The sequence below is a fragment of the Coptis chinensis genome, chromosome 2 (genome assembly GCF_015680905.1).
Source record: "Coptis chinensis isolate HL-2020 chromosome 2, ASM1568090v1, whole genome shotgun sequence".
Classification (NCBI taxonomy): Eukaryota; Viridiplantae; Streptophyta; class Magnoliopsida; order Ranunculales; family Ranunculaceae; genus Coptis; species Coptis chinensis.
Genome location: NC_141457.1, coordinates 91,500,411 through 91,520,915, shown reverse-complemented (window position 1 = coordinate 91,520,915; position 20,505 = coordinate 91,500,411). Strand labels below are relative to the sequence as shown.

The window sequence follows — 20,505 nt, the reverse complement described above, 5'->3', positions numbered from 1 at the left end:
CAGTTTTGAAGATTGGTTTTGCGATACCCCCTACAGAATAATTTAATTCGGATTACTCCCCACATTCTAATTTATCCTCAGTCAAATTAACACATTCATCAAACACAGTGACATGGCGGATGATACATGACATGTATCACCCTCTTACACAATGATACATGACATATATCACGATGATACATGACATGTAGCACAATAATACGAGACATGTATCATTTGCCTGAAATCTTTACTACGGTTAACGAAGTCCACTAACTGTTTGACTAACGGAAAGTTAGAATGTGGGGGGTAATATGAATTAAATTATTTCGTGGGAGTATCGCAAAACCAATTTTCAAAATAGGGAACAATCGCTAATTTTGTAGGGAATCGCAATCGTCAATGGTAGTCACTTGATAAGGAATTTCATTTTCCCGACCATTAGAAAGCCCCCAAAAAAATCGCTCTTGCATTCATTGACTACATGTTCAATACACGGTCCGCTTATTAGAGTGGCGTTGATGTTTATCCAAAGGCAACGTAAAATGTGTAGACGAGAATGTGTATTCACTTGGTGTTTATCGGTTTATCAGTACTAGTTGTTTGTCAAGCATGCACAAACAACAGGATGCGCATGTCTTGTGGCTTTCCAGGTCACTCTGTAATGTAGCATGATAGTATCCGAAGAGTACTATTTAGAAAAATATGGTCCCAAATCATGTTACTATATTAGAAAAATATAGAGTGTGAAAAAGAGTGGTTTTGTGTCACAAAGATAAATAAGTAATTTTGCTTAATATTTTATTATTTTTTGTTAAAAATGGACCACTAATAATAGACAACAGGTATGGAATGTTTTTTAAGAGTGAAAAATGACATTTTTGCTCTTGTGACGGCCACAAATTAACTGTTTTATGGCATCTCCAATAGGGGGTGTAAACCGTATAGAGTGGAAATTTTACACCCCAAATATAAAAAAACTCTCTCCAATGGGGGTGCTAAACCGTAGATAATAGTGTATTAGCTAATAGAGGGTGAAATTTCCTCTCATTTATTAGTTAATAAAAAGCCCGGACGTCCACTTAAAATAACGTTTGTTTAACTTAAAAACTTCGAACGTCACTTCAACACACGTTTGAAGTTTTTTTTTTAATCCCGGACGCCACCCGCCGGCGTCAGTTTAAATTAAAGAGGGACGTCCACTGGAGTGACGTCAGAAGTTTAAAATCTATTTTTTACACTATTCCATTGGAAGTATAGAGTGTGGATATTTATGGAAATATACAATCTTATCTGATTAGAAGTGTAAAATCCTAATGGCACCTACGTAGAGCCTAGGTGGAGGTGTAATTTTACACCCCCCATTGGAGATGCCCTTATGTACGGTGAAAGAATCATTATTTTGTGATTTAACAATGGCAATTTCTTAATTTAGAGCTTCTAGGGTGTGCAGTAGTTGTGGTGGGCAAGATTTTGAGCCACACAATACAGAGACAGAGAACAGAAAGAATGCGTGAACAAGTAATTTGCCCATAACAAATGTGTAAATATACGCACAGGTTTTTATAAATTCCAAAAAAAACCGTCTCATAAGGACCCGCCGATATTTTGAGAAAGAAAAATAGGTGTGGTTTTGTGTTTTGTGATTTCACGGCTTTATTGCTAAACCGTGTGTTGCACGCGCATGATGCAAATCATAATAATATATATATACTCGTGAGTCGTGACCCCAGATAGATACAAATTAATTATTTTGTGACCCCATCCATCCCTCGCTTTGTCGATGTTGTCACTTTCCCCTCAAACACTGCATACATTTATATAATTTCGTAGTATTCCAGTAATATTTCGATATTTAGTTTCCGTGAAATAAACCGGGGAAAAATAATCTTCCCGCCATTTTCTCTCTCCTAGTCACATTTTTCTCTCTCTCTCTCTCTATCTCTCAGGGTTTATAGCTCATTTTTTTTGTTTAACCAAATTCAATAAAAATTAAAAATGGGGATACAAGGACTACTCCCACTACTAAAATCAATAATGGTCCCAATCCACATTCGAGAACTCCGCGGCTGTTGTGTTGCCGTGGACACCTATTCTTGGCTACACAAAGGTGCTCTATCTTGCAGCAAGGAAATCTGCAAAGGTCAACCCACAACTCGGTAATCCTTTTTTTTTTTTTTTTTTTTTTTTTAAATGGGTCCCACAATGTCATTGTTCTAGGTGTTTTTAAAGCTACATTATTGAAAAGATCAAATCTTTATTAACTATGTAGGCATATTGATTACTGCATGCATAGAGTGAATTTGCTACGGTATCATGGTGTCAAACTCATTCTAGTATTTGATGGAGGGAATTTACCAATGAAGACTGAAGAAGAGATAAAGCGTGCCAGGTACTATTATGGTTTTTTTTTTTTTTTTTTTTTTTTAATTTTAGTATATGCGTGATTAGGTGACTTTAGTAAGTAAAACTTGGATTGGCTTGAAATTCCATTGGGGAAAAAGAAAATAATATGTATCATTGCAGGTCAAGAAAAGAAAATCTTGCACGTGCAATGGAGCATGAATCGATGGGTAACATGACAGCTGCTTATGAGTGCTACCAAAAAGCAGTTGATATATCACCTTCAGTTGCTTATGAACTCATCCAGGTATGTGTTTGATCTTCGCAGGATGTAGGAAGGTTTAATGCCTTTATTTCTTTCAATGTCTATATTATCTTCTTTTTGATATTGTTGTCAGTATCTCGTTGCTGATTTTTTTTTTGTATATTATCTTACTGCGGTATTGCATGTAAAAGGTTCTAAAGCAGGAAAATGTTGATTATGTTGTGGCTCCTTATGAGGCTGATGCCCAAATGACATTCCTGGCTCTTAGCAAGCGTGTTGATGCTATTATTACCGAGGACTCTGACTTAATTCCTTTTGGATGTCCTAGAGTGAGTTATCCTTCTTGAGATCTTGGTATTATTGCTTATAATTTTCAGTTACATGTTTGGTATATTCCTGATGTGTTGAATAATACGAGATGTAGCTAGAGGGTTCCAATACTGAACCATGGCTTCTTTTGTGTTATCAGATTGTCTTCAAAATGGACAAGTTTGGACAAGGCGTTCAGTTTCAGTATTCCATGCTACATCAGAATAAGGAACTAAGTTTTATTGGATTCACAAAGAGGATGCTTCTTGAGATGTGCATCTTGAGTGGTTGTGACTACCTACCGTCTTTACCAGGAATGGGCCTGAAAAGAGCACATGCGCTTATGCAAAAGTTCAAAAGCTATGACAAGGTGAAAATGTTACTCTGCTTACATTGTGCTGCTCCATAAAGGAGCTGGACACTTTATTTTCTAAAATTGTGTTTCTAGAAGTGAGGCATGGTGTGCCAATAGGTTTCTCTAAGATTTAGGTTATGGTCTAAGTGTCACAAATTTTAAAGTTTGGCGCAACTTTGGCTTCAGGGAAATGTTATGTGCTTCAGGATAAGACAAGATTCTTGTTGTTTGAAATGCAGTAGATATAATTTTTTTTCTTTTAATGCCAAACTTCCAACAAATATCAATATGATAAGTTCAGCCAAATCTTATTATTTTGGCATAGCTTATTTTTGACTTTGGAAACGGTATAGCACAAGTCGATGCCATGCCTTGTGATAAAATTTTGAAATATAGGATTACAATAACATCATCCAAAAAGCAGTGGGCGAGTGGCTTCTTGGATCACGCCCTAGTTCTGCTATTTTGTTCCACTTTAGCTAACATTTCCCTCAAGTGTCATTTTGAACTTTATATCCCAAAAATGTGAAAGGATTTGAAATGTGCAATAAACCAATGGTTCATTGCTTTCAGGTGGTCAGACACTTAAAGTACAACGTTTCAGTTCCTCCTCTTTACGAAGAATCATTCAAGAAAGCATTGTGGGCTTTTCAGCATCAACGAGTTTATGACCCAGCTATTGAAGATATTGTGCATTTGACAGATATACCTCTCGAACCCGTCGACGATTTGGACTTTCTAGGCCCATATCCTGGATATTTAGTCTTGTTCCTTTTGTGCATATCCTTTTGTATTCAAGTTTCACCATATTGTTGAAATTCTTAACCAATCGCACAGCGATGTCACAAGTCTTGGTCAAAGGCATAGCCAGAGGTGATGTTAATCCAATCACTAAAATGCCATTTCAGGTACATTATCTTTTTTCTCTCAAGATGTATTACTAGCATGTTCAAATTGTAACAGTAGCTAATTTTCATATTTGCTTTAGTTCCTAGTGTTTATTCTGTATCGTCGATTCATCAACCTTATGTTGGAGATATCAGGACTTCATTCAATTTTAGATATAACACATATGTCACCAATGTAGTTTTGATCAATGAAGTGTACATATGCGAAATAAAATAATCAGGTTCAACTCTCACACAGTGACTCTTCGATACAGTGCCTGAAAGATTTGTCACGACTTAAGAAACATAAAAATTTCCTCAAAGCTTTAATTTTATTGTTAAGAACATCTTGTTGTTTATATAGTTACTTTCCTTGATATCCAAATGTGACTCACTGAAGTTGCATCTTAATGGGATTTGAGGTGTTTCAAGTGTGTCTCTCAGGCGTGTGCCTGGATGTTGGCTTGAGCCAATATTCATTAAATAGTTCATATTTTGAAAGGTATCAGAGTAGGCAATAATTTTTAGGGCCTATGAAGCACAGAGTCGTGTTGAGAGGCGAAGTATGTGTCCAGCCCAGTACACTGGGGACACGTTGGCGATACACCCGTGTTATGGATCATTTATTTTGTTATTTTATTATTATAATGCTATGTTACATGGACATACCACATTTCAAAAATAATTTGTGTCGGATACGTATCCATGTGTCCGTGTCAGGGACACACAAACACATATTGCATGTAATACACATAGACCCCTCAATTTTTATATTTCTCCATGTCAGACACTTTGTATCCTTGTCAGATACGGTCACATGTATCCGTGTCAATGTAACTTAGCGATTTATGTGTCAATCAGTCTCAATGCATGTCTTGTAATCTGCAAGACCAAGACATTTGCGTTGATACATCACAAGCCAAATCTACTATACGGGACGAAACCTGCGGATTTCTAGGACAACAATTCAAGAGAAATTGCTAATCTTGCTTTCTAGTCATCCCTAACAGCACAGACACTGAAACGTGACACGGATACGATCCGATACGAATACGCGGATACGGCATTTTACAGAAAAGTAGGGACACGGGAATACATTTATATAATTCAAAATTAACATTCTCCACCAATTCCAATCAAAATAGCAACATTTAATAATCTAATTGAAAGCATGCCCACTTCTAATAGCTTAAGCAATAAGTAGCAACACACACGTACACAAGTGCAAAGGAAAATGGAAGTACAAAACTATTAAATTGTAATTGTTGTCCATTATGAGTTCCTACATGATTTTACAGTGAGTCACCAAGAATGATGTACACTACCAAATTTTTATTCAATGTTCCAAATACACATCTAAAACTCAATAAAGCTTTAAGGAATTTCTGCATATGTAATTGGTCATTTCTTTATCCTGCAAGTGATCATTCGCCCACATTTTGCTTAACAGGGAGAAAGTGTTCATACTGAGATGGTGATGGATAGATCTTACCCACTTAAAGAGTTCAAGCTGGAAAGAGGAAGGAGACAGCTGGATTTGCCTGCTCAGAAAAATGTGCTGACCAACTACTTCTGTATCCTTCCACTTTCCCCCCTTTATTAATTTCTCTTCTTGGATGATCTACATGATAGTTGCAAACGTTGTTGTGGAGTTTCTTAAAATAGTTGGTTCATATTATGGACTTCAAGTGATCACAAAGTCAGTAGAATATGATTCCGCTGCAAAAATCAGACCTTTTGCATGCGATACTGAATGAATTTTCCTTTTTATATTGCTTCAATACTTTTTACAGTACAACCAGCAGCAGTTAATGTTTCTGATTTCCTTGTGGTATACTTTAAATCATTCTCTTTTATCCTGTCTGGGCGCTTCATTTTATTTTTTTATGCAGTTATGTAAGTACTTTAACTTTCCTTTTTCACTTACGTGTATCGTCAATTTTATTTTGATGAAGTTCATAGTAGTGTGTTATCAATATGTGTTTATTTTCTCTACTAAAATCAAGTTTCAAGACCTCTTTTGGTGTTATCATTATGTGTGGCTCCTTCTGTATTACACCACATTTCTCCTTAACTTGTAAAGGCCCTGCATCTGTTGAAGCAAAGAGGGAATTTAAGGCGCCTCGAATGACACCTACACCATTAAATTCAATGGAAGGCTCATCTCCTAGCTGTGAAAGATTCTACTGGGAGGATGCATATAAGGATTCAGAAACCTCCACTGATGACTCTCCAAAAATTTCTGTAAGTACTGTGACCTGAAGATATGATTAAGTTTAATTGAGCATCCTTCCGTGTTATATGGAAATATTTTTGCAATCTAGTTTTCATTGGTGTTGTTTTTGTTTAATTATGTTTCAGATGGAATATGGCCTTGCCACTGATGCTTCTATTTCCCCAGACTCTCCTATTGGTAATGAATTAGCTCTTATCTTAGGGTGTTTTCATGCAGTAATAAACCAGGACAATTGCGCTAAGTATATGAATGATGTGGCAGGAAACTTGAGAGGTTCAGAACATTCTGTGCCGTTGGAACTATCCAAGCCAGCCATTTATAAACCTTGTCCAACATTGAGGAAGGAGAATGAATCTAAGTTCATATCAGATGGTGTTGAGAGCAAAACAAGATCAGTGACCAAGAAGGTCATAGTGAGGAGTTCCTATTTTCAGCATAAACCAAAAAATGAGGATCTTCAAAGTAAAAGTGAGGAACTTGTTTCTGAGAAAGAAGCCACCGGTAATGTTCTTTGTGAAAGTGTCTTAACAGGGGGTGCGTTATTTGAGAGTACCAATCTTAAAAGTGCATTGACAAAGAGGGGGAGGAAGACCATTCCCACAAAGGAAACTCAAGAAGTAGGTGCTTCTGTTCTATGTATCTTAAATTCAGTTTGTGTATCTTTTGAAACTTCTCCAATTACTATAATATAACTCTGCAACTTAAATTCCTTCAGCAGGCAATTGGGAAAGTGAAACATGCACGAGCAGATCCATCTGTACCCATTGACGGTATGTCTAGATCTTATACTGTTTCTTCTTACGAGCCTTGCTTTTTAAATTTCATTTGGTTATTTGTGACAGGAACAAATTCTCATCTAACAAAACCTTTGTCTGTCACAACCCAAATCACTATTATTATCTAGTTAGTATCATTGTGTGACAGTTGAGACATATTTCTGGTGGTAAAACAGATTATGGATTAATGGTTTGTTCAAAGGTTTCAAAATTTTCCCTGCTCTATAAGAGTCATTAGTTAACATTTACACCTAGATTCATTCTACGATGAAATTGTCCATATTTTAGGGTTTAGGGTTATGAGTATATTTTTTGTAGAATTATTTGATTTGTTCATTTACTTATTGGATTGACAACATTGAGTTTGACACATCGTGGTCATGAAAGTTTTTTCTCTGTTTCCATCTTTGAAGGTAGTTAAGGTTGAAAGAACATTCCACGAAGAACTCTTGCATCAGAAAGTTTTATTGGTGTTGGGAATAAATATTTGAATGGAAGCAATCTGTTCATATTGGCAAAATAATAAGTTTTTTTTTTTGAAAGGCAAGCAGGGTTTTTGAAAGGTCCTTTACCCCTATTTTATTAAAATTAAATCATCATGGCTTGGTTGCATTCGTGCATACTCTTTGCCCCTGGCATCATCATATATTATTTTTTTTACATCTTCTGAAAACGAACTTAGAGTATACTCTATATAACTAACTGTAGGTATGTTGGACGCTAGTATATCAGCTAGTTTATTTGCCTCTCTGAATACATGGGTAATGGAGAATTCATCAAGCTGTTCTATCATCTCTTTTATCTCTGCCATCATATGATTTGCCCTCCATGGGTGATGCCCTCTCTGTTTCATGTAAGTTATTACACTAGTGGAGTCCGTTTGTGCCTTGATTCTTTGACATCCTTTGCTGATTCCTAACCTTAGTCCTTGCTCCAGCCCTTGCAATTCGATTAAATCAATTGAATTGTATTCCGCTTTCCCATGTGCAGCTGCTATTACATTCCCATTCTCATTACGAACTGCTGCTGCCCATCCTCGGTTCCCTTGAAGTGTACCATCCGTGTTTAGATTATATATGCCTGCTCCAGCTCTCTCCCATCTACAGTGTTGCACCTGTATTTGTTTTGTTGCCACGTTGATGTTCCATATTTGCATGATTCTATTCCTTTCGGGCCCTTCCTCCATTCTTGTTCTGAGTGATTGTAGTTTGGTCTGTACATCTTTTGTTATCTGTCTCCCCACCATCTCTGCCAAGTTTTGCTTTTGCTGAAAAAATCTTTTGTTCCGCTCCTGCCAAACATTGTAAATGAACCCATTAAAGATAAGCCTTACCATGTCTTGCTTATAGCCTTTTTCTTTTTGACACTTTAAGTACCCACTATTTCTAGCTGCCATGATGCTGCTCTCGGCCTTTAGTAACCTGCATGTTGAAGAAGATACTGCCATATAGCTTGTGAGTAAGTACATGCATAGAACAGGTGTTCCTCTGTCTCTCCTTCCCTCCAGCAAAGTACACAAGTATCATCTTGAACTTTCTTCCACTCCTTCAGTCTGGCCAGAGTTTTGAGTCCTTCACTTAGTGTTAACCAAGCTATAAACGAGTGCCTTGGTAAGTTGGTATTCTATTGGGAAACCAGACGATACTATGCCGATTTTTGTCTCTCTCACACTCTCATATGTGTCTTTCAAGTTAAACTCTCCTCTCTGTGATGCATTCCATATGATATGATCATTTCCTCTTCCCACTTTGACCTCCTCTTCCATGTACGTAATAATGTCTGGCATGTGTATACGAATATGCCAAGGAGTGTTCCAGTGCCCATTTTCAATCAAATTCGCTACTGGTGCATTCAAGTTACAGGTCGAGCCATAGATAAGAGCTAAAGGGAATTGCTCCTTAAGTATCCCCATTGGATGCCACGGGTCTAACCAAAACTTGGTTCCATGACCATCCCCAATCTGATGCTGTACGATGTGCCTAGCTTCCTTTCTATTCTTCAGGACATTACGCCATACCCATGAGCAATCATTGGGTATCGTCAACTGCCAGAAATTTTGGCCTTTATTCTTGTTTTGTTTGATCCATTGTACCCATAATGTATCCTTCCCGCTGACTAGATTCCAGATGTGCTTTAGATTGGCTGCAATATTTGAGGTTCTGAGATTTCGAATCCCGAGTCCACCTTCATCATAGGGGAAGCACAAACTCTCCCAACTGACGAGTGCATGGGATGTGGCGCATTCCGGTCCGGACCATAAGAAATTTCTGCACAGCTGGTTAATGGCATCTATTGTTTGTTGTGGAAGAACAAATGATGACGTCCAATAGATGCTCACATTATTTAGTACTGACTTTAGCAGCTGCAACCTCCCGGCATAAGACAATGCTCTTCCTCTCCATGCTTGTATCCTGTTCCTGACCTTCTCTATCAACGACATGCAATCAGTATTCTTCAATCTTGTTGTTATCAATGGTAACCCAAGATATCTCACCGGAAGCTCTCCTCTTTGAAACTGGATGATATCCTCCATTTGTGTACATCTTGTCGCATCCAACCCAGCATAAAACATATTACTCTTATGTAAGTTAACTTGCAAGCCCGAGCACATTTTGAGCTTGCTCAGAGTTTCCTTCAGTGTTCTCACTGCATCTATATATCCATTCATAAATGCAATTAAATCATCTGCAAAAGATAAGTGAGTGATGGGTGGATTTATGCATTTGTAATGAAGCTTATATTCTCCTTCCTCCACCTTCCTTCTTAGCATTTGAGTGAACAAGTCCATGACCAGGACAAATAGATAAGGCGACATTGGATCTCCTTGTCGAATCCCTCTCTTACCCTTGCCATTTATCATGATGCTATATCTTGGTGTTTCAATGCATGTCTGAATCCATTTCACAAACTGTAATGGTACTCCAATTCTTGTTAAGGCAAACACAACAGCCTCCCATCTAACTGTGTCATAAGCCTTCCTCAAATCGATTTTTGTTGCACATCTAAGAGGGCCATGATCCCTGTGGTAGTTGTGCAACAGTTCATGTGAAAGCAGGATATTATCGTGAATGCTTCTGCCAGATATAAATGCAGATTGGTTGAGGGATATCACCTGAGGCATGAAAGCTTTCATTCTGCGTGTCATGATCTTTGTAATGCATTTGTAAATCACATTACAACATGCAATAGGCCTGTAATCGCCCAGGGAACTGGGCTTGTTTACCTTGGGTATTAAGGTTATGCATGTAGCATTCACCTCTTGCAACATCATGCCTGATCTGAAGAAGTTCTTCACAGCTTTAACAAACTCATTCCCAATAATCCTCCATGTCGCCTTGAAAAACAGTGAAGAAAACCCATCACTTCCTGGTGCTTTGTCATTGTCTATATCAGCTAAGCACTCTATAATTTCATCTCTAGTAATCTCCTTTATCAATTCAGCTTGTGTGTTCTGGTCCAATTGCTTGCTCTGTATTTCATCTAGCACTCTGAAGTCCATGGTCTCCATCTGCTCTGGGCTATATAACTCTTTGTAAAACTGTACACATTCTGCCCCTATATCCTCTATATCTTCAAGAATTGCTCCTTGCAAATCTCTCAGGCATGTGATCTTATTTGTCATCCTCCTTGCTTTCATGGAATTGAAGAAGTATTTAGTATTGCTGTCCCCAAGAGTTATGACCTGATCTCGTGATTTCTGCTTGCATTCATTCTCTTCATCTATTGCGGCTTTGACATACTTCCTTGTGATCACTCTTTCCTTCGTAATAAATTCTTGATTCAAAGGCTGAGTTTGTAATAAGTTCTGTACTGTTTCGAGCTCTCTCTCCGCTTCTTCTTTCCTTGTGCACGCATTCCCTTTTTCTCTATTCCAGCTGATCAATGCACTCTTGACGTTCTTTAACTTTTTCATGAAGGTGTACATTGGGTTTCCAACCACTGCTATACTCCATGCTTCCTGTACCACCTCATCAAAACCTTCCTCATCAATCCAGTAGTTAAAGAATCTAAAAGACTTTTTACACTGACCTTTGCTTCTGATAGTTTTCACCAGCATTGACAAATGATCCGAGTTTGCTCTTGGATTGTTGAAGGCTGCCTCTGTGTCCCCAAACTCATTTATCCACTCGGCATTAACCATGACTCTATCCAGCTTCCTCCATAGCCTCACTGTTTGCTTGTTGCTCCATGTTAAAAAATTCCCTGTATATTTCAGATCCATTAAGCCAGCCATTGTTACACAGTGCATCAAATCTTGAAAGTGGTAAGGTCGGGTGTCCGTTCCACCAACTCTTTCTTGCGCATTCAGTACTGAATTGAAGTCACCCATCACCATGGCTTTTGTATTGTACATTTGTACATGATAATTGAATCAGGTTCCTCCATAGCTCTCTTCTTTTCTCTCTATCATTGGATCCATAGACCATTGTTACTACAAACGTTTTCCCATTCACCAATTCAGCATCCATGGTTATGCTCTGCTCATCCTTCTCCATGATGTTCATGTTACATTGTTGTGGGTTCCAGCAACACCATATCCTTCCCAACTCACTATACTCATAGTTATGTTCCACCATCCATCCATGACAGCAGCTGTTAAGAACTGCGTTCATGTTTGTTTGCTTCACTTTTGTTTCAACCATGCCAAATATGCTTAGTTCATATCTTCTAATCATATCCTTTATTTCAAACTGCTTTAAAGCTTGATTGAGCCCCCTAACATTCCAGCATCCTACACTAATCATTAAGACATGTTTTGGTAGTCAAAGGTCCACTCCTAGACCCTCCTTGTGCTGTTCCTTTCTTTGATGTGCCTCCATGCTTGACTCTTTTCGGTATCTGTGTGAGTCGTCCATGTTTATGAATCACCCCATTTCCTGCTTCTCCTTGCTTCTTCGAGTTAACAGTTCTATATTCAAAGTCACGATCCTTTTGAATATTCTTGTCTGTTCTTTCAAGAGTTTCCTTCCCTTGTTGTAGCTGCTGAACCTCACTAGCAGTATTACTCTCCTCTACTTCTTTTTCATCTGTCTGTTTCTTTTCACTCTCTTTAATCTCTCCCATCACTTCTTGGTTCGATGGAGCCTCGGCTTGCCTAGGTTTACACCTATGCTTTTTGGTCGGTGTCTCCCATTCTCCATCGTCAGCCACCTCATGCACTTCTTGACTCAGATCCTCTTTCGTGTCGGCCTTTTTTTGTTCTGTACCCACGGCCCACCTGTTTCCCTTGCCCTCTTTCTTTTCTTAGCCATACTTCCTTCCTCATGATTGTTGTTCCTTTCTTTCCCTGATTCTTACTACACGTACTATCCATATGTCCAAACATTTTACATGCTGAGCACCTTGGCGGTTTCCAGTTATATTCGAACCCAACCTCTATTGCCCTCACATCATCCACCACCACTGTAAGGCCTTCTGGGTATGTGCACTCAATATCGACCTCAATGCATACTCTCGCATAACTTGTTCTTTTCTTATCTTCTGTTAACTTATCAGCAAACATTGGGGTTCCGATTGCACTCCTGATCAAACTGAAACCCTCTTTATCCCATAAGTCCATTGGGAATCGCTTCATTATAACCCACACTGGTAGCGTCTTCATCTGTCACTTCTGATTCGATGAATAGTTCCCATGGTCGTATAACAAACAGTCTACTTGCTATGTGGAATGACCCTATGTCCAGTACCTTTCTCCGATCGTCTTCGCTATCAAACTTAAATGTAAACATCGTCTCCCCATAAGTTTGCATTGTAAAACTGTGCTGCAATCTCCAGGTTCTACCCACAATCTCCTTGACATATCCATAACCTGGTTGTCTTCCAATGAAATACCCAACAACTAGGTTTTCATATTTTTTGTGAACATGTGTGAACTGAGTTGTTTTAACATGTACGACTGGTTTTCCGTTCACTATGGCCGGAGGTATATACCGTAGATTTTCCTTACCCACTGCTTCTCTTCCCAACATATATGCCCATGTGCTCTTTTTTAGGGTTTCAGCAAAGGTTTTTTTGTGCTCGATATCGTTTTCTTTTGGCGGCTCCTGAGTTTTCGCTATATCATGTCCTTTCATCACAACCATAGGTTCTGTTCCTTTCTCCGTTGTGTCCTTCTGATCGCCATTACCTACTTCATGAGTCTCTTGAGTCTCCTCCCGCTCCTCTTCACCCTCCTCCTGTTCGGTCAACAGTTCCTTATGAATCTGGATCATTCTTCTCGCCAGTAGTTTCTCTAAGGATCCTTTCCCATATAACTGTTCAAACTTAGCTGCTAAGATCTCTCCTTCCTCATCAGCCGATTCATCTCGTGGTGGTGTGCTAGGGTTTTTGTTTTTGTTTCCCTTTTTATCTTTATTTTCCATATTTTTCCTGTTGTTTTGGTGAAATAAATACCAATACAATGGCCCCAATAAAGTAGAGCTAAAAAGAGGAAAATCTCTCCCTAAAATAATGTGCGACTTTTATTAATAACTGGTCCTTCTGTTGTTTAACTTTTAAAGGATGACCTCACTGAAAATCTCCCTTAAACATTAATAACTGGTCCTTCTTTTGTTTAAGTATGACCTACTGAAACAATAAATACTAGGGCATAACGCAGAGTAACTTGCAATTTGAAGAAGTAAAGGTCCTACGAGTTAGTTTTTTGATAAAGGTAGAACATTTACATCGTACTCCAATTCTTTGCCTTTTGAAACTGTTGCGCACTTAGCTACGTCGGTTTTGATGGATATTCTTAGTCCTTTTTGTTTTGCATTGGATTTGCGGAACACAATTGTTGCACATATTTTACTTTTACCCCTAACTTTCTTATACTTTTTATAACATATTAGCTGTAAACTTTCATTCTTTGTTCTTATTTTCAGTTCACTGGAATGTCTATTAAGAGAACTTTTCTTAGTTTGTGTTTTGTAGTATTGGTAATAGAAATAAGTCACTTGGCCATCAAGTTAACTAAAGAGTAGTCATGTAATTATATTTAACAAATTCTGTTTTATTGTTGAGAGTTAGTTAAGACAGCCGTGAAGAATTGTCAGTCAGTTATGTTGTTATCTCTGTTTTGAGTTTCTGTATAAATACCTTTAAAATATTTGTTTTCTGTAATGAGAAATATTCGTTCAGCTCATTCTTCTCTGGAATGATATTATTTGATAGTATTGTCCTGACCTCTATGTTTCTTGTGGAAAATCATGTTGACTGCAAATTTACAGAGATGAGCACTGACAAAGGAAAATTTGGATGCAACATTTCCCATTTAAGCCATTATTCTGATGTTGCTGAGAAATCAATGGAAAAATTTGTTTCCATTGTCTCTACTTTTAGATGCACTTCATCTGGTTCTCGTGCCAGTGGTCTTCGTGCCCCTCTGAAAGATGTCCGAAATACACTCAGAAACAGGTGACTGGTCTTAGTTACAATTCCTAAAGTTGTATATTTTCCAATGTGGAGAAATGGCATGATCATGCATGACTGACGTGGATTTTTTAATGACAGAACACCCATTTTGGGGACGGATATAAGTAAGTTTGCTTACATGCCGAGTAATAAGAAAACCGCTTCAGCATCCCACAAAAATTGAGTTCATAGTATTCTAAGCAAGGTCTTGTTTGGCTGCTTAGCCATCCAACTATTATACTTTCAGTAACAGCAGCATCCAATTTTTTGATCAGTCACAGCAGCGTCTACATTGCTATAAACTTGGTAAGTTGCAGCATATATTTACCTTCCTTTTTTGAAGTTAATTTCTTTCCTTTCGAGATCTTATTGATTGATGACATTAATTGTATCAGGTACTCTCCAGTCATGCTATCAATTTACTTCAAACATCCACAAGATCCCTGTAAGTTGAGTTCAAATTTGGAGCATTTGTTGTTTGTATCATTTATATATGTTTTGTTTATTTTTTTTTTCTTTGCTGACTGATGTTGTACAACAAGGATACCTTCCAAAGGAGAATCACTCTTGCTATTAAATTATATTTTTCATTGGAAAATTGTGTTGCCTGTTTAATTTTAGGTTGATTCACTTGGATTGGTTTTAAAATTACACCTCGTGGAAATTGGTGTATATAAGAGCCTCAAGCAGCAGTGCACCAAATGACCCAGGATAAGTTTTTGTACTTGAAATTACTAGCATTCTGAAGTCTTTACCTCCACGGCTCCACCTCCAAACTAGTACAAGCGAGTCAGTAGTACTTGATGAGGTTGGGTGCCCAAAACTCACATGTTGGGTGCCCCACAACATAGTCTGATGTCTGTGCACTCTCAGTAAAGTAAGTAGGAGTATTAAAGCTAGATTTATTTTTATTTATTTATTTATTGGCAAGCCTGTTTTAAATGAGATAAGTAACTCTTTGACGCTGGCGGGGGTTTTATCCCTCCGTACTTCTCGTATCATCACCCAAAGATTTTACCAACTTTGCTAGTCGGCACCTACACGCTAGAATTTTTACTTATTCATCAACGTATTTTATCATCTCTGGATCTCAACAGCTGTGAGAAAAATGGATAATCTGAGGATTCTGAGCTACTCAAGTTTTACTGGGTGAGCAATAACATTGTACTACTGGTAGAAGTTGCAATCGCGTTGTCGAACAAGGTCAATATTCGTGAAGGGAATAATAGGTAAGGAGACCATATTGACTCTTTTGCGAGGCTTACTTGGCCGATGTTGGGACTTGGGACCAGTGGCTTTACATCGTAATCCTCTACTTCTCAAACAAGCAACAAAACTTCGTGAGACATTGGTAGTCTTGGTAACTGGTAGTCTGGTACCAAATCTCTACTGAGATGATGCAATTTCAATCAAAATTGTTGTCTTTTCAAACCAATAATTTGATTGAAATCGGCATTTATCGTGATTCTGGCGTTAGATTCCTCATTCCACAACGAAATTATCGCATCCAACTCTCAAAGCCTGTCTTGTCAAATTTTGTTCTGCCATTTCTCTTTTGCTTTTGTACCAAGCGGAGCCTGTGTTGCATGTGTTCCCACTTCCAAGTAAAAATGTAGCTACAAATCTACAATGCTACATGCCGACGTCTGGTTTACTAGTTTGCATTTACCAAGTCAATGGTCCAGGGATCAGCACTTTTGTTGGTTATGGATTCATATTCTTCTTTGCTGAAACATCGTGTTTTTTCGATACCGTCTTTGCTAAACGCCTAAAACATTCAATCATCCTTGAAGTAAAGGTCATCTTAATTGCATATGATGTCACTATCTGTCACGAAGAGGAAATTAAGGATTTTCACCAGTAGAAAGGGAGTCCGCATAAAAATAGACTTCAAAGTCAAGATCTGTGATTTCCTCATCATCCTGGTACTTTACTGTCAGACTTTACATCGTCTTCTACGCAGAAAAAGATGCTTCCAGACATCAGTAAACTCAACTGACGTCTTTGGGAGAGCTTTTTAGTTTCCTTTTGGAGAGAATGTGAGGATTGACCTTAAATGGACTGCGTTGGAAGTTTCAATGGTGTGGGAATCTGAAGAGAATAATACAACATTAACAACTTACAGCAGTACATAAGCAACATGAAATGAATTTATATAACAAACCTATATTCTCTCTCTTCTTTTTTGTTTTTGATTTTCGGACCGTTGGATCCGAGATCCAACGGTCTCGAAACACTAATTCCTATAGGGATATCCTCGTGGTAGCCCAGATCTTTATATATTTTATATAACATTGTGATGTTTAACAAAAAAAAATATATAGCATTGCGATAAATAAATACAAAATTTTAAAATTGTGAATGCATTATAAACTTGGATGCAATATTATTATATGAACTGCAAAAAAAATAATGTAAAAATCGATATATTTTCTATAAAAATATGTTGACCAAACAACAAAGAAGAGTATTCACCAGATTTCCTTGCTAATAACAGTTAGAATGTTATGGCGTTGAGTACTTGATGCCAACCAATAGTCCAATACTTCACATTGACAAGCTAGCCGGGCATCCAAAATTTTACAAATTAGAATGCATGGTGAAGTCAAGTGGCAGTAATGCAGTATCAACTTTAGTATAGATGGCACTATCCACCGTCGTTGTAAAAATGACATACAAGGTGAGGAGGCGCAAAGCAATCTACCGAGCAACTCATCACACATGTCGCATGCTACCCATCTAGGGCGCACCTAATGCTACAGGAGATGTTTAGAATAGTGTTTGCTGCATTAAAAGGTTCAATTTGAGAAAATATGTGAAATTAAAGTTAATGCTTAACTTTCTAAGCTTGTTTGAATGAGAAGTGAGTGAGGGGCCAGATGTAAATAACTAAATACATGATGTAATAATTAATGTTAAAATCTCTCACCCACAAACAATGTGACATTATTGAGTTTTTGTTATTAATATATATATAGTCGATGTCATAGCTTTGGCCATAACACTTGGTACACCATCACTACTCACATAGTGACATAGACATGAAAAAGTTTGCACTATCGCTTCACAGTTCACAACTAGCTCACAAACACAAAAGATTGGCATTCAATAGGGATTATGGAGTTCATTCACAGCTAGCTCACACAAACACGTACAAAAGATTAGTGGCATTCAATTTGGAGTTCATTCATATTTCACACAATAAAAGACAGCACGCTTTAGGTGTCCTAGCATGTGATACCATTCTTCTAGTGTTCTACACTAGTCAAAGAAGTAAATGAGGATCAAATCTCTTCTGACAAGGGAAGTTGGAAATTTATTCCAACGACACTCTTGGAATGACAGGTACCCTCTGGATTCTTGAATATTTGCAATGATGTGTTTTACTGCCATTTATTTCGATTTCAAGTCTATCAACTACTTCCGTATATGTGCTTTTATCTTGAGTACCCATGTCACAAGATTGTTCTGATGGCAGGAGTGAAAAATCTCAAGTATTTTGTCATTATAAAAAAGACAAAAGAAAAACAACTAATAAAATCTTAAGCCTTACTTGAAATCTTCATACAAGAGACTTCTCATCGTCGCGTCTTTCCATTTAATTTCATTGTGTGCCTCTAATATGATTATCGATATGATCAACTATCCGTAAAGTTATTAGTCTTAGACTTTTAGTGTATCAGGTTGTTTGGTTTTAATTTGTTGTAGAGTTTGGGGGCTGTCGTGGTTATGTTAGGGTCACGAGGGGAGGGGTGTTAATAAAAATATTAAATATATGGAGCACTCCTATATTATCAACATTTAGTGATTTACGTGCAACTCATTAGTCAGTACTGGTGGATGCGCCTAGTTATGCTAGTGTTGGATTAGCCCTTAGGAGCCGACTGATAATGCAAAACCAGTACGAGGAGAAATGGTAGAGACAGTTGAAGAAAGTTAAATGGTGCTAGTGTGCTAGCTTGAATTGAACGAAGGACAAAGGGCGGGAAGGGGATTTATTAAGAAAAGAACTAGGAAGATGCATCATGCATTCATGCTTGTATTCAGAAAAATAAAAAATGTCAAGTTCACCAAGGTGTTCATTGCACTACTCTTGGGAAATTGGATGCCGACGGAAATTACCCAGATATCATCTAACCATGGACTTTTGTGAATGAAAATGACATGATGGACAGATCTATGAGTACTTTGTAGAAATGTCCTTAACGATTCACATTTTGTCATTTTACATTTTTAACTCAGGGCCAAATTAAACTTGCACCACTAGTCCACCCCACCGCATGCATCATATAGACATCGTTGTAATCCAGACTCAAAACATGTGTTTTGATGCGTCTTCATTAGAGATTAGTAGTTTGGTCAGGGATATATGGTGGTCCAAGTTCATATATTTATACTCACCTTAATGTAAGAGCATCTTCAAGACAGAAACTAAGAAAAATTTGGTCACGAGAGAAACATCAAATATTCGACATCAAATGACGCGGTTTTGGTTTGGTGACTTTTTGTAAGCCTCCAAGCCCACGCCGCGGTTTTCCATCAACATCGATATCAACTTTTTCTTTTTTTTTTTTCTTCTGCAAAAGATGAAAAACACATATGGTGTTAAATTTTTACCAATGAAATTTGGTGTTTGATGTTAGGATAGTATCTCACCATATAGCCCACATAAACCGCTTCTAAAACCGCTTTAAATGTTTTTGCAAAGCCCAAAAGATGTTCTAAATACGTGTCCACACTTATAACATTGTGGGACTCTCCATACGTCTCATGTAAAGATATCAACCCCCTAAATATGTTCATATGGTGTTGGAAAAAATTTGGGATTTGAATTTGGTGTTTTCAAACATTAGTTTGGTGAAGATATCTAAAGATGTTTAACCCGATTATTAGGACTCTACATACTCTAAAAGGAGAAACATTATTTATCTCCTTTGTTTCAACTTTATGCCAGACATAATACAATCCACCTCTATGTGATTAGTTCGCTCATGAAATACTAGATCAGAGGTGATATGGATGGTTGCCTAATTGTCACAGTGAAGTGGTATATATAGGTAGTTGTACTACAAAATAACCTAACTCATGTAATAGATTACGAATCCACATTAACTCACTAATACCATGAGCCATAGCTCTATACTCATCCTCTGCAGTAGACTTTGCCACAACTGTCTGCTTTTTATTTTTCCAAGTCACCAAGTTGCCACCAAGGAAGGTACAATACCCAGTGGTGGATCGTCTATCTGAGACATATCTTGCATAATCAACATCTGCATATCAAACAACATCAAAATTTCCATTAGAACGATATACCAATCCACGACTTGGAGAGACTTTCAAATACCGCACAATACGAATAACAACCTGGTAGTGAAAAATCTGTTGTGCATGCATGTACTAAGATGGAATCAAATCTATGAGCTAGGTGCTTTTATTTAGAGTATCTGGTGTAGCTAGGAGCTCTGCCTTTCCCTTCCCACTCATCATTAACGTCAAAAGAGATATCTGAGTGAGTGATAGTAGCATAGATCAATTTTCCCACCAGTCTACGATATCTCTCAATATCGGCGTACAACTCTCTCACATCTGACTGGAGTTTGTTATTCAAATCCATAGAAGTCTTTGCTGGGCAAGCTCTTAAATTACCTGTCTCAAGGCTGGAATAGCTTGTATCCTCTTTATCAAGCCGCAAGATCTTCTTGAAATTTCTGAAAGTCCGTGTCTTTGTGATCAAATATTGTAGCATTGTTGGCTTTGTGCAAAGGTGGGCATCCTGTTATACATACCCCAACAAAAATCAAAACTATGATTTGTACCCGCCCACAGTGCTCACAAAGAGCAAAACTGCCCATACCACGACCACGTCCACTCCCTTGGCTACGACCACCTCCTCGTCTGGCTCTACTCCCTCTACCTCCATTACCACGACCAAAGGAGGATATGCGTTATTATAACTATTG

At 37.8% G+C, this 20,505-nt stretch overlaps 1 protein-coding gene across 3 annotated transcripts; it reads left to right on the top strand.

Annotated features, from left to right (window-relative positions):
- Positions 1-1,841: 1,841 nt before the first annotated feature.
- On the top strand, positions 1,842-15,140 carry LOC147518908 (5'-3' exonuclease family protein). Of its 3 annotated transcripts, none has more exons than XM_086590614.1 (15): positions 1,842-2,138; positions 2,252-2,371; positions 2,506-2,629; positions 2,779-2,916; positions 3,057-3,266; positions 3,825-3,998; positions 4,088-4,159; positions 5,589-5,712; positions 6,222-6,382; positions 6,500-6,551; positions 6,636-6,991; positions 7,093-7,144; positions 14,359-14,545; positions 14,642-14,848; positions 14,938-15,140. In XM_086590614.1, exons 1-14 carry the CDS (start codon positions 1,978-1,980, stop codon positions 14,724-14,726), a joined length of 2,016 nt encoding a protein of 671 aa, XP_086446740.1. In that variant the 5' UTR covers positions 1,842-1,977; the 3' UTR covers positions 14,727-14,848; positions 14,938-15,140. The 3 variants fall into 3 exon arrangements, with proteins under 3 accessions (XP_086446740.1, XP_086446739.1, XP_086446738.1); XM_086590613.1 differs by having other exon boundaries at positions 7,090-7,144; positions 14,949-15,140; XM_086590612.1 differs by having other exon boundaries at positions 7,090-7,144.
- The last annotated feature ends 5,365 nt before the right edge of the window (positions 15,141-20,505 follow it).